Source organism: Lemur catta, chromosome 1 (assembly GCF_020740605.2).
Source record: "Lemur catta isolate mLemCat1 chromosome 1, mLemCat1.pri, whole genome shotgun sequence".
NCBI classification, from domain to species: Eukaryota; Metazoa; Chordata; class Mammalia; order Primates; family Lemuridae; genus Lemur; species Lemur catta.
The window spans coordinates 107,392,256-107,403,073 of NC_059128.1; the positions used below are offsets into that span (position 1 = coordinate 107,392,256).

At 62.1% G+C, this 10,818-nt stretch overlaps 1 protein-coding gene across 4 annotated transcripts; it reads right to left on the reverse strand.

Moving 5' to 3' along the window:
* Nucleotides 1-2,082: 2,082 nt before the first annotated feature.
* On the reverse strand, nucleotides 2,083-7,994 carry ADAMTSL5 (ADAMTS like 5). 4 transcript variants are annotated; one of them, XM_045543172.1, is made up of 14 exons: nucleotides 7,861-7,994; nucleotides 6,935-7,007; nucleotides 6,692-6,794; nucleotides 6,242-6,314; nucleotides 6,050-6,141; nucleotides 5,734-5,794; nucleotides 5,535-5,643; nucleotides 4,214-4,341; nucleotides 3,907-4,018; nucleotides 3,470-3,556; nucleotides 3,182-3,345; nucleotides 2,826-2,997; nucleotides 2,679-2,750; nucleotides 2,083-2,422 (listed from the first exon to the last, which is right to left on the reverse strand). In XM_045543172.1, exons 3-14 carry the CDS (start codon nucleotides 6,745-6,747, stop codon nucleotides 2,121-2,123), a joined length of 1,428 nt encoding a protein of 475 aa, XP_045399128.1. In that variant the 5' UTR covers nucleotides 6,748-6,794; nucleotides 6,935-7,007; nucleotides 7,861-7,994; the 3' UTR covers nucleotides 2,083-2,120. The 4 variants fall into 4 exon arrangements, with proteins under 4 accessions (XP_045399128.1, XP_045399134.1, XP_045399117.1 ...); XM_045543178.1 differs by having other exon boundaries at nucleotides 2,881-3,009; XM_045543161.1 differs by having other exon boundaries at nucleotides 2,826-3,009.
* Nucleotides 7,995-10,818: the final 2,824 nt, after the last annotated feature.

The window sequence follows — 10,818 nt, forward strand, 5'->3', positions numbered from 1 at the left end:
TGGGGGCGCGGGGCAGGCTCGCGTGTGGAGACGGCCAGCTGTCCCCGCCTTTCTCGCTTCTGGTCACCTCTTCTCTGCCTTGTCCTAGGCCCGGGCATCGGTCCACAGCCTGGGGTCCGTGCCTAGAGTGACCCCTGCAAGCGCCGAGCAGCCCCGTCCAGCTGGCGCAGTCCTGGGGCCGACTTTGTGCGAGCCTGGTGGCAGGGCCACCCCACGGAGCTCCGTGGCCGAGAGGGCCCGACACCTGCATCCCCTGACACATACCTGAACGCAGCCAGGCAGCGGGGACAGCCTTGGGGACGCGCGCGGGGAGTCCAGGCGGGCAGGAAGAGGGCGTGGGTGCGACGCTGCTGCGGGGAGGCCAGAGAAGAAAGCAAGCGTCCACGCGGCACTGAGTGCCCGCGGGGAAATGGGCAGAGGGCGCTTGGGGGCCCCCCTCCTGCAAGAACTCGGAGTGCGGCTAAGCCCTTCATCCCCCGTCCCGCCGGCAGGGGGCGCACGGGCCCTGCGGGTCCGCCCAAAGCTGGCGCGGTGGGTGTGGGTCGCTCCTGGACCCCTCCGCCTGTAGCCACGGTGCAGGCGACAACCACGGTGGCACCACGTAATCGGAATGACTGCCTGCTCCCCCGGGCGACGTGCTGCTGGGTCCCTGGCACACAGTAGGCGCTCCATAAATACTCGCACAGCGGGAATGCGCCAAGGGGCCAGGGAGTGACTCCAGGAGGGGCCGAAAGGGTACTCACTCACGGATGGGGAAACTGAAGCCCGGAGAGGGGCAGGGCCTGGCCTGAGGTCCCCTGCCAGGTCAGAGGCTGAGTCCGATGACACCACGTACTGCGCGGGGACTCCCGCAAGAAGGACTTCCCTCTGCGTCTGCTGCCCCGTTAGTGCCCCCCTACCCTTCACCCGCTCTGGCTGCTGCCCGAAGCGGGCAGCTGTGGTCAACGCTCAGTGGTCCCCCGGGGGCCCTTCCGCAGACAGTCCACTGACCCCAGGTGTCTGGTGTCACACAAGACAGATTGTCCCAAACGACAGCTTGAGCCCCGCCAGCGGGTAAGGAGGCAGAAGGGTGGGCCCTTGGGAGCACCTCAAGAGGGTAGGTTTGCTGAGCGACTATGTGACAGCCCACAGACATCCCCCAACACACTCATGGCCCAGGTCTGCCCTCCTGCATGAGGCTGGGGTCCGGCAGAGAGCAATGGCTCTCACCTGCCTCAGCTGGGGAGGGGGCACAGGACCTGCAAAATCCCCATGTGTTTCCCACCTGCCCCCATCCTCATATATCTCTGCCCTCATACCCACACAGCGTCAGACATGCTAGGGGGAGGCAGGGCCTGGATCCGGAGGAGGAGGGTATGGGGGTATATGCGTGACCATGCGTGTACAGACTACGAGAATGCAATTGTGCATATGAGTCTACCAGCATGTCCCAAGTCTGTAGCCAAGTGCGTGTGACTGAGGTGCCCTTGTTTTTTTTTTAAGTGCTCATAAAAATTAATTAAATAGCAATAAAAGGGGGTGAAGAACAACGGTGTCAACTGGAAGAAACCCAGCCAGAAACATGGAGGCTGTCAAGATTTTCTCTGAGGTTCCTGGCAGCCAAGGCAAAAGGGGAAATTCGTACATTACAGTGCCTGGCTGGGCATGTCTTCTAAGGACTATGCCTGTTTGTGACAGTGTCTCTGAATACATGAGGGTGTAGTGGGGGGTGGCAGAGAGGGGAGAGAGCACAGAGTGTCAGAAGTTAAGCATGATGAGTTTTCTGGTACCAAGGAAAAAAGGGTGTTATGCTTATTCAGGACAGTGTCTCTAAGCAAGTGAGTGTGAGTCAAGGAGAATGAAAGTAGAGTATGAAATAGCTATGAGCTTCCTGGCAGCCAAAGTGAGAGGGGAAATAAGAGTCTCTTCAGTGCATCTTCATCAGTGCCTTCCCACTCATGACTGTGAATATGGCTGCATGCGGACATGTCCAAGTGTGTGAGGGGGAGTCACATAGCTGTAGAAGGGAGATATTTCTGAGCTTCCTGGAAGCCAGGGTGAGAGGAGAAATACATTGACTTCAACTGAGCGTGGTCACATGTGTCTTTCTTGCTGCGTATTGTGGAGACTCCTTCAGGAGCTCAAAGAGGACAGCGCCGGGCAGCCAGGCGTGCCCGGCTATCCTCCGCAGGGCTCCAGAGCCGAGCGTAGCCAGCGTGGGGCAGCAGCAGCCGGTCCTGTGTACCATCGGGGCTGACAAGGCGCCGGACAGCCAGCAGGTACTCTCGGTGGGGACTCAGCAGTGGGCAGGGGCAATGGCCTGGTGCCCACACGTACTCGCGGGCCCGCAGTGGGGAGCGGTTCTTGTAGACCAGCTGCACACGCACCTCGTAGCGGGTCTCCTGGTCCTGGCGGTGGCGGCCCAGCACACGGGCCTGGAACACTGCGGGCAGGGCGGGTGTGAGGTGGCTGGATGATGCACCCTGAGCACCTCTCTACAGCCCCCCGATTGCAGGAAGAGAAAACTGAGGGTCAGATGGGCCTCAGGGGCCCTTGGGTCAGCATGCAGTCAATGAGGTGATCAATGAGGGATCAGGGCCAGAAGAAGGGGTTGGGGTGGAGTCATATCAGGGCCAGAAGTCAGCAGGCCAGGTCAGGTTAGTTGGGGGCTGGGAGAGGGTAGGGTCAGGGGGTCTCACCGAAGTCGCTTCCGCAATAGTGGAGCAGCCGGTGGGCGCGGCCGCGGGTGTCAGGGCAGGGTGGGCAGGGGTCTGTGGGGGGTGGTGATGTGAGGGGCACAAGGCTTCAGCCCCGGCTTGCCCCCACCCCGGCCGTCCCCACCTCACCTGGGGCCAGGGTCAGGGTCCGCGCAGGGATGGCAGAGGGGGCTGGGGGGCGCACCATGTCCAGGGGCTGCGGCTGCCGCAGGGACCAGCCCAGGGCCTGCACCTGGGCCTGGAAGGGGATGTAGTGCTCCCGGGGGAGCCAGAACTCAAATTCGATGCCGGGGTTGGGCTCCTGTAGGAGGACCTGGAGTTGGCGGGGGCGGGGGGGGGTCAGCGCTCAGGGAGGTGCTCCTGACAACCGCTTCCCCTGTGACCCTCTGACCCTTGCCTTACCTACCTGACTGACCCTAGCCTCTCCCCTCTGACCCCTGACCCCAGCCAACCCCCTCTGACCCTCTCAAAGGCCCAGCCCGCACCTGCAGGAGCAGGTCGTGGGAGGTGGGCCCGGCTGCACGCAGCGTCTCCTCCGGACTTGCGTCGCGGGTGTAGACCACACGGGTGCCCATCGCCTCGTAGGTCCCGGGCCGGCTGACCACCCAGTCTCCGTTGAGCACGTAGCGCCCGTCACTCCCCATCAGCGCTGCAATGGAAGGGTCAGCCGGGCTCCCCTGGGGTCCCCTCCTCTGGCCTCAGTCTCCCCAGCCACACGTGGGACAACTGCACCCAGGCGGTGAGGGCGCCTCCCCCCTCGGACCCTCTGGTACCCAGGTGGTTGCGGCTCCGGTGGGCCACGCGGATGTGTCTGGCGCCTGCGGGGATCAGGGTCACGTTCCAGTACCCGGCGAAGGCACCTGGGCAGGAGGGTAGGAAGGTGTTGGGATGCCAGTGGGGGTGTGTTTGAGCGATGATTTGAGGGTTAAATGAGACGCTGCGGTTGAGGCAGCTACCCAGGGCCGCGGGAACCAACAAAACGCCCCTCTCTAACCGTCTACAATTGTTATCGCTTAAGTGCGGCAGGGAAAGGGTTAAAATCCCCATCTGCTCTGGGGAGGGTGGAGCAATCTGTCAGTGCCCAATCAGGATGAGGAGCGAGGGGGGCTGGGCCACAGACTGCCCAATCAGCACGGGATTTCGCTTCCAGGCTGTCGCTCCTTAAAGGGCCCGCTCTGGACGTTCTGGGAGGATGGGGGCGGGCGGTCACCAGCGTCACGGAACACACGCTGCACGAGGAGGCAAGAATCGTTGGCCCCGCCACAGCGGCCGCAGCGGTCCTCGCGGGCGTCCGAGCCCAGCAAGCCGTCACAGCCGGTGCTCTAAAGGGGCGAAGGACAGGATGGCGTTTGTCACAGGAGGGGCGGGCCCTGGAGAAAGGGCGTAGCCTGGGGCAAGGGGGCGGGCCCTGGAGGGTGGCTGGGGATGGAGCCTATGGAAGGATGGAGCCTGGGGGCATGGCCTGGAGGGGCGGGGGTGGGCAGGCGTGGCCAGGGCGGGGCCTGGCAAGTCCTTACAAGGCAGCGGCCAGCCACGCAGAGCTCCTGGGCACCTGGGCTGCAGGTGGTGCCGTCCAGGACACGGCCGAAGCTGTGGTAGAAGGCATGTCCCTCGGCCAGGCAGTTGAGGTCACACTGGTTGGGTGCTGAGGGTGGGAGGAGTTGGTGGCCTGGAGACCTCTATCCTAGTTCCAGACCCCACAACAATCTCCCTCAGGCAGCCATCCCCTTGGGCAGATGAGGCCTAGAGATTCAGCCAAAGCTGCGCATTGAGGCTGAGGCAGAGCTAGGACTGGACCATAGGTGTTCTGCCTCCAGCAACCTGAGACTCTCTTGGGCAAGTATCCTGGGGCTGCATTCACTCACTCATTCATTCGTTGTCTAATCTTATATTAGGAGTCTTTGCATATTATTTATATTAACGTCATTACCCATTCTTCATCCATTCATTCCACACATGCTCATTGAGCACCTACTATTTTCCAGACAGGGTTCTAAACTCTGGGATACAGCAGCAAGCAGAACTCACTAAGCACTTGGGCGCCCAATAAAAAGTGTTAGTCCCATCCTGACCAAGTCCTGTGTAACCTAGGTGTGGCGCTAGCCCTCTCTGCACCTTAATTTCCCCTCCTGCCTGACAGTGGAGGCAAAATGGGCTGTCTGATCACACCTGCAGGTGGACAGCCCTGGTCCCTACTTCTCATCATGCTCCCTCGGGCTCCCATCTCCCCGGAATGGATCCTGAGCTGGCCCTAGTGGGACTTCGTGGGGGTGGGATCATGGCAGGTTTCCGCCAATTCTCAGGGCAAAAAGAAGAAAGGAAGGAAAAAAGGAAGGAAGAGAGGGAGGGAGGGAGCCCATAAGCTCGATGAGTGAGACTTTTTCCGTTTTAGGCTTTCCTTCTCTGAGCCTGCCTCCACGGTGGCGTCTCAAGCTGCCTGTCTCCCTTAAATCTGGAGGCGTGCTGCCCTGGGCACACAGTTATATAACTTACTATTTTTGGCTCCGTGTGGCAATATTTCCTGCTTCTAGGATAAGTTTGAGGACTGTTGGCCTCTGGGTACAGCTCTAAGCAAAATCCTCAGCTTGGTGTTCAACTCCATGCAGAATGGAGCCTGCTTCCCTATACCCCTGCCTGGGACCTAACACAGGCTGTTTCTCCTTCACTTCACCAACTCCTACATATCCTTCAAAGCCCCAGTGTGAATACCCCCTTCTCTGTGCAACACTCCAAGTCCCTCTTCTTCCTTAGCAGTCACCTCTCCCTTCCAGTAATAAGTTCAAGTAATGAATTATTCACTCTGGACCAACCCTGACCACAGTCAGCCAGGCTACTCACCCCCGTAGAAGGGTACCCATCGGTAGGTCTTCTGAGAGCCTAGGACAGGGCGGCCATTGTAGAGGGCACACTGTAGGTCTCGGAAGGGCACGGCCCCTGGGGGGCAGTCCTGGAGGCAGAGAGAGGTGGGTCAGAGGTGGGGACAGCCCTAGGGAGCCCAGAGGCAGTCTTGGGGATCTGGGAGGGGGGCAGGGTTTACCGGCAACTGGCAGAGGCGGTACTCGTGGCTGTCGCCCCAGCATGGATCTTCCCCAGGAAAGCTGCAGAAAGCAGGGCGGCCAGAGTGTGGTCAGAATCCCCAGGGACCCCCTCGCAGAGCTGACCTGTCCACCCTCCACCCCCACCAACCCCACCCGCATTCCAGCGGGATCAGTGGGATTAAAGGGCAGAGCGTGTGTGGGCAGGCTGAGGGTGCGGCCAGGGGCTGGGCGGAGTGGCAGGAAAGGAGGGGCAGAGACCCCCTCCCGGCCCACCCAGCGGAGCCCTGAGTCCCCAGCCCAGCTCCTCGTGCGCACCGGATGCAGCGCCGGCTGCGGACAGAGACGCCCCGCCCGCAAGAGCTGGAACAGCGGCTCCAGGACCCCCATGGAGTCCACTCCCCTGGACCCTACTTGGGGAGAGAGAGGCAGGGTCAGCCTGGGTGACCCCATGCTGCTGGCCTGGTCCCCATTCCCATCTGCCCCCCTGAGCTCCTGCCCCACCCTTACCTGAGCACTGCCCCCCAAACCACAGTTCAGGAGGGTCCACAGCACAAGCAGGAGGTTCTGGAAGGGCCAGGGTCTGGGGGCACAGAGTGTGGGAGGGGCCTATGCAGTGGTGCCACCGCCATCAGGACAGGGATTGAACCCTAGCTCTGCCCTGACTTGCTGTGTGACCTTGGACATTAACTAAACCTCTCTGAGCCACACTTCCTCATCTCTGAAAAATGGGGTGATAATAGAGCCTCCCTTTGCAGGAAAGTCAAGGATCCCTTTGGATCAGGTAAGAAAACAGGAAGCCCAGAGCCTGCCAAGGACCCATTATTGGTTGTGTATTTTCTTGTCATGCACACAGTATACGCTTAATCATTGAAGACTGAAGGACTCATTAAGGATGGTATACAGGTGGCTTCTAGGGTCAGGGTCCCCTCAGCACTCCCCCGCGACCATTGCTTCTACCTTCCTGTGTGGCCAGAAGCCAGCCACTCTGTGTTCCCAGGCCTCAGTTTCCCCATCTGTGCAGTGGGAACCAGCTGGACTCAGTCCATGGTTCTACGAGACCCTGCAGAGGGTGTGGCTGGGTCAGGAGCCGGGTCCCGGCAGAGGCCCCTGGGCTGCACCCTGCGGCCTCCACGGCTCCCCCTCAGCACCCAGACCCGTGGATTGGGAGCCCCAGATCAGGGTGGGCCAGGGAGGGGTGACCTGGCCCGGGTCCAGTCGGCGACTCATGGCCTCATCTGCAGAGGGTGTGGGACGAGGGGAGCGCCAGGGCCACCTGCAGAGGGAGAGGGGCTACAGCTGAGGCTGGGGGCAGGGAAGGGGGAGGCAGCTGTGGGGGAGGGGAGACCTTCCCTCCCTGGGGCTTAGTTTCCCCATCTGTCACCTGCCATCACACCCTCCTTGTGACCATGCCTGGGGGAGAAAAGGGGAGGGAAGGGGAAGCAGCCACCTTGGGGGTCCCTTCACGGCTGGGCCAGGGCGCCCAGCGGCCAGTAGAGCCTGAAGATCATGCTGAGTGAGCTCAAAGCTGTCCAGCCTGAGGGATCCTGGGCACCTGGCAGGGAGAAGCCCGGGCCACCTGGACCCACAGCCCCTTCAGAGCCTCAGTTTCCCCGGTTCTCAGGCCCTACCAGGGGCCTGGAGGCTGAGCTGTCTCCAGGTGCTCTGGGGAGCGGGGCCTGGTCCCACCCTCTCTGCCCCAGCTGTGTGGCCAGCTGCATCTCCGTCTCTGGTCCCAGGGCCTGGGCTGGCCCAGGAACCAGGAAGGAGTCTGCAGGGCAGAGTTGAGGCCGGGGAAGAGGACTCGACCTCTGACAACCCCCTAACTCTGAGCCCTGCCTGAGGGGCGGGCCTAGGTGATGGAACATGGGGGGCTCCCAGGACCACCCTTCCCATTCCCCAAAGCGCCCTCGCCAGGGAATAAGGTTCCCCCCTCCCCGTTTTGGCTGCACCCCTGACTGGCGGTGTGGTCTCAGGACGGGCCACCCCTCTGGGCCTCAGTTTCCCTCAGAGGAAGTGGGACCGAGCTCACCCCCACCCCAGCCCTACCGGGCCCAGGAAGGGGGAGCAGCGGACGGAGCGGCCAGGACGCCAGCAGGGACAGTGGGAGGATAGGAAGAGGGACTTACCGGCTGCGTAGAGCCCAGGCAGCACGTCCAGGCTCCCCGAGCCACGCCAGGGCGAGCGGAAGCGGCGGGGCCCGAGGTGCGGGGCGTGGGGAGCTGGGCGGCCCCTCCCACCGGGGCCTCCGAGGGCGCGCCCAGGCCGGGTCAGCAGGGGCGGCGGCCGGGGGCGCCCCCGCGCGGCCGGCGCGGATCTGCGGCAGGGGACTACCCCGTGCGAGCCTGGGGCCCCCAGGGCTGCGGCCTGGTGTCCGGGCGTCCGGGAACCGGCGACCTTGGGAAGCCCGAGCAGCGGGGACGACGCGGGGACTGACGGCCCCCACCCCCACCCCGGGGCTGCTATTCCGGGCGCCGTGCTCAGGGCCCGGGAATGTGCGCAACCGAGGTCGCCCTGTCCCGATGCTAGGAGTCGGGGCGCTGCCCTCTCCCAGCGGACGCCCAGACTGCGTTCCCGTGAGCGGTCACAGCCCCCTCCCGCAGGGGCGCCCTACTCATTGGTGGGGGCCTCCCCACAAGCCTGGGCTTCCCTGCTGGGGTTCCCCGCCCCAGGTCCCGACCACCCCTAACGCAGGGCCCCAGCGCACTGGGGAGCAGCTCAGCCCGGGGGCCAGGCGCGGGGGACAGAGGGACCCTCCCAGCTGGCGCATTCCCGGGCGCTGCTGTCACCAGAGGACGCGCCCCAGCCCGCCTCCCGCCCTCCCTGCCCGGCCCTGGGGCTGCCAGCTGTGGCTTCAGGGCCAGACCCGGGTGGGGAAGGTCTCTCTGCCTCGCTGCCGCAGCCCCACTCTCTCCGGTCTCAGTTTCCCCATCCTAGCAATGGGGCCGGCAGGGGTGTCCACCGCGCATCTTCTCGCTGGAACGTGGCTCTTTGCGTAGACCGGCGACGCCCACGTCGCTCCAGGGCTCCCCGCCACCCCACCGCCTTCCACCCAGGCGGGACTCGGGGACGCCCCAGGCTTCGGGTTCCACTGTCCTCCGGTGTCGCCCCCGCGGCCTCCCCTGGCGGGAGTTGAGAACCTGAAGACACTAAGGGGGCGGTAGAGTTCAGCCCTTCTGCCCCCAGAGCTTCTGCAGGAGTGCCTCCTCCTCCCGGAAGCTCACCACGGGCTCCCCCAGCGCTCCCCACTGGGAGGGCGTTCTCCGGGGTCGGGGCCCAGTGAGCAGGAGTTGCCAGTCCAGCCCTGTCTGCCCTCCAGCCAGAAGCACCCCAGAGCAGGCCACCCAGTGCCATCTTGGGGCACCTACAATGTGCCTGCAGCAGCTGAGCACCAGCTGGCCCACCCCGGGCCAGCGGGGCAAGCAGCTCCCGGAGAGTTTAATCCCAGCTTTCAATGCCAACGCTTTGGGTAAGCAGCCTAGACCCACCAGAGGCTGGCTAGGGGAACAGGAAGGCACTCACTGAGGAGGTGAGGCCACAAGGAAGTCAGAGTGCAGGGCAGGAACAGCATGTGCAAAGGCCCTGAGGCCAGCATAGGGGACTAAGAGGCAGGATGTCCAGGAACAAGTGGCCTTGGGGGGTGGGTGGAGATGAGGTGGGGGGGACGGGTGCTATGAGAGGGGTTTGAGTTCTGGTGGGAGGGGAGCTTTGGTGTTGGAAATGCCACCCCATGTGGGGAGAGGAATGGGCAGTAGGGCATCCTGAGGGGCAGCGGCTTGTACTAGGGTGCGGCAGGATGGGGAGCAGCAGGTGGGTCCCAGCTGAGTTTGGGAGCAGAGTCAGCAGGAGGTGCTGATGGATCTGGGTGGGGGGTTATGGGCAGAGGTGTCTCCAGGTGCAGGGAGGTGCCCCATCTCCTAAGTGGGTGAGCTGGGCAGGATCTGGCTGGAGATGGGTGTGTGGGTGTCATACTCACATGGGGTGTTTAGAGTTGTAGATGAGGTTGGGGTGGCTGGGGGGCAAGAGGAGAGCCAGGGAAGCCTGGGGTCCCTGAGGGCGGACGATGCTTCTGTGAGGAGGGAGGGTCAGACTCTGTCAGATGCTGCCGCGAGGTCAGTGGACAATCGTGTCCCCCCCTGATGTGCCCCATTCCTGGAGACACACTACACAGTGCTCTGCAGGGTGTGCAAACAGCAGGCACTGTGCCCCGCAGGGAAGGTATACAGAAAGCTCTGTGCAATGTAAGGAGCAGGCATTATGCTCTTTGTAGGAATACGCTCAGTAGGTGCAATGCAGGAGGGGTATACAGCAGGTGTTGCATCTTGTATAAATGAATGCAGTAGTAGACTCTGCCCTGCAGGGAGTGCATACGTGGTAGATACCATGCCCGGCAAAGACTGCACCCTGTAGAGAGTATATGCAGCAGATGCTGCCTCCTGCAAAGAGGGTATACAGAAGGCACTGTGTCCTGCAGGGAGTGCATCCAGCAGGCTGAGGCTCAGAGGTTCCTGATGTCCCAGCCCAGCTCACCACAGACTCCTGCCCTTGCCTGGACCCCAGCCCAGGGATGAGCTGAGTCCCCCCACTCTGAGCTCCAGCCGGGACCCCCCTCCCCAAGGCAGGGCCAGGACAGGACGGGGGACTGAGACTGAGGTCCCAGTGGGGGTGTGGGTTAGCAGGGCTCCTGCTTCCTCAGTGCGTGATGGCCCCCGGGCTTCGCCGTGACCCGCTGCACGGCAACAGCAGGTGCTGTGCACTTTGAATTTGTTAGGAGAGATGTCATGTGTTCTGACCACATCTAAAGCAACAAAAGGACACACGGAAACTTTGGGAGGTCACAGATACATCTGTCACCGTGATTGTGATGAGGCTATCACTGGTGTTCACATGTGTCCAAGCTCATCCAATTGTACACATGATATATGTTATATATGTAACATATATGCACATTTATACATCCATATGAAAATACATCCATATACATCCATATAAAAATTTTTAGTACATCCATATAAAAATTGGTACACAAATGTTAATAGCAGCATTATTCACAACAGTCAAAAAGTGAAAACAGTCCATCAGCGATG

Excerpts from the sequence above, each read along its gene's own strand:
- ADAMTSL5 (XM_045543161.1), bottom strand. The coding sequence starts at position 6,747 with ATGGGGAAACTGAGGCCTGGGAACACAGAGTGGCTGGCTTCTGGCCAC. Across the intron at positions 3,557-3,906 it reads GCGTGTGTTCCGTGACGCTG|GTGCCTTCGCCGGGTACTGG; the intron begins GTGACCGCCCGC and ends CCTCCTGCCCAG. Across the intron at positions 2,423-2,678 it reads CTATTGCGGAAGCGACTTCG|TGTTCCAGGCCCGTGTGCTG; the intron begins GTGAGACCCCCT and ends CCCTGCCCGCAG.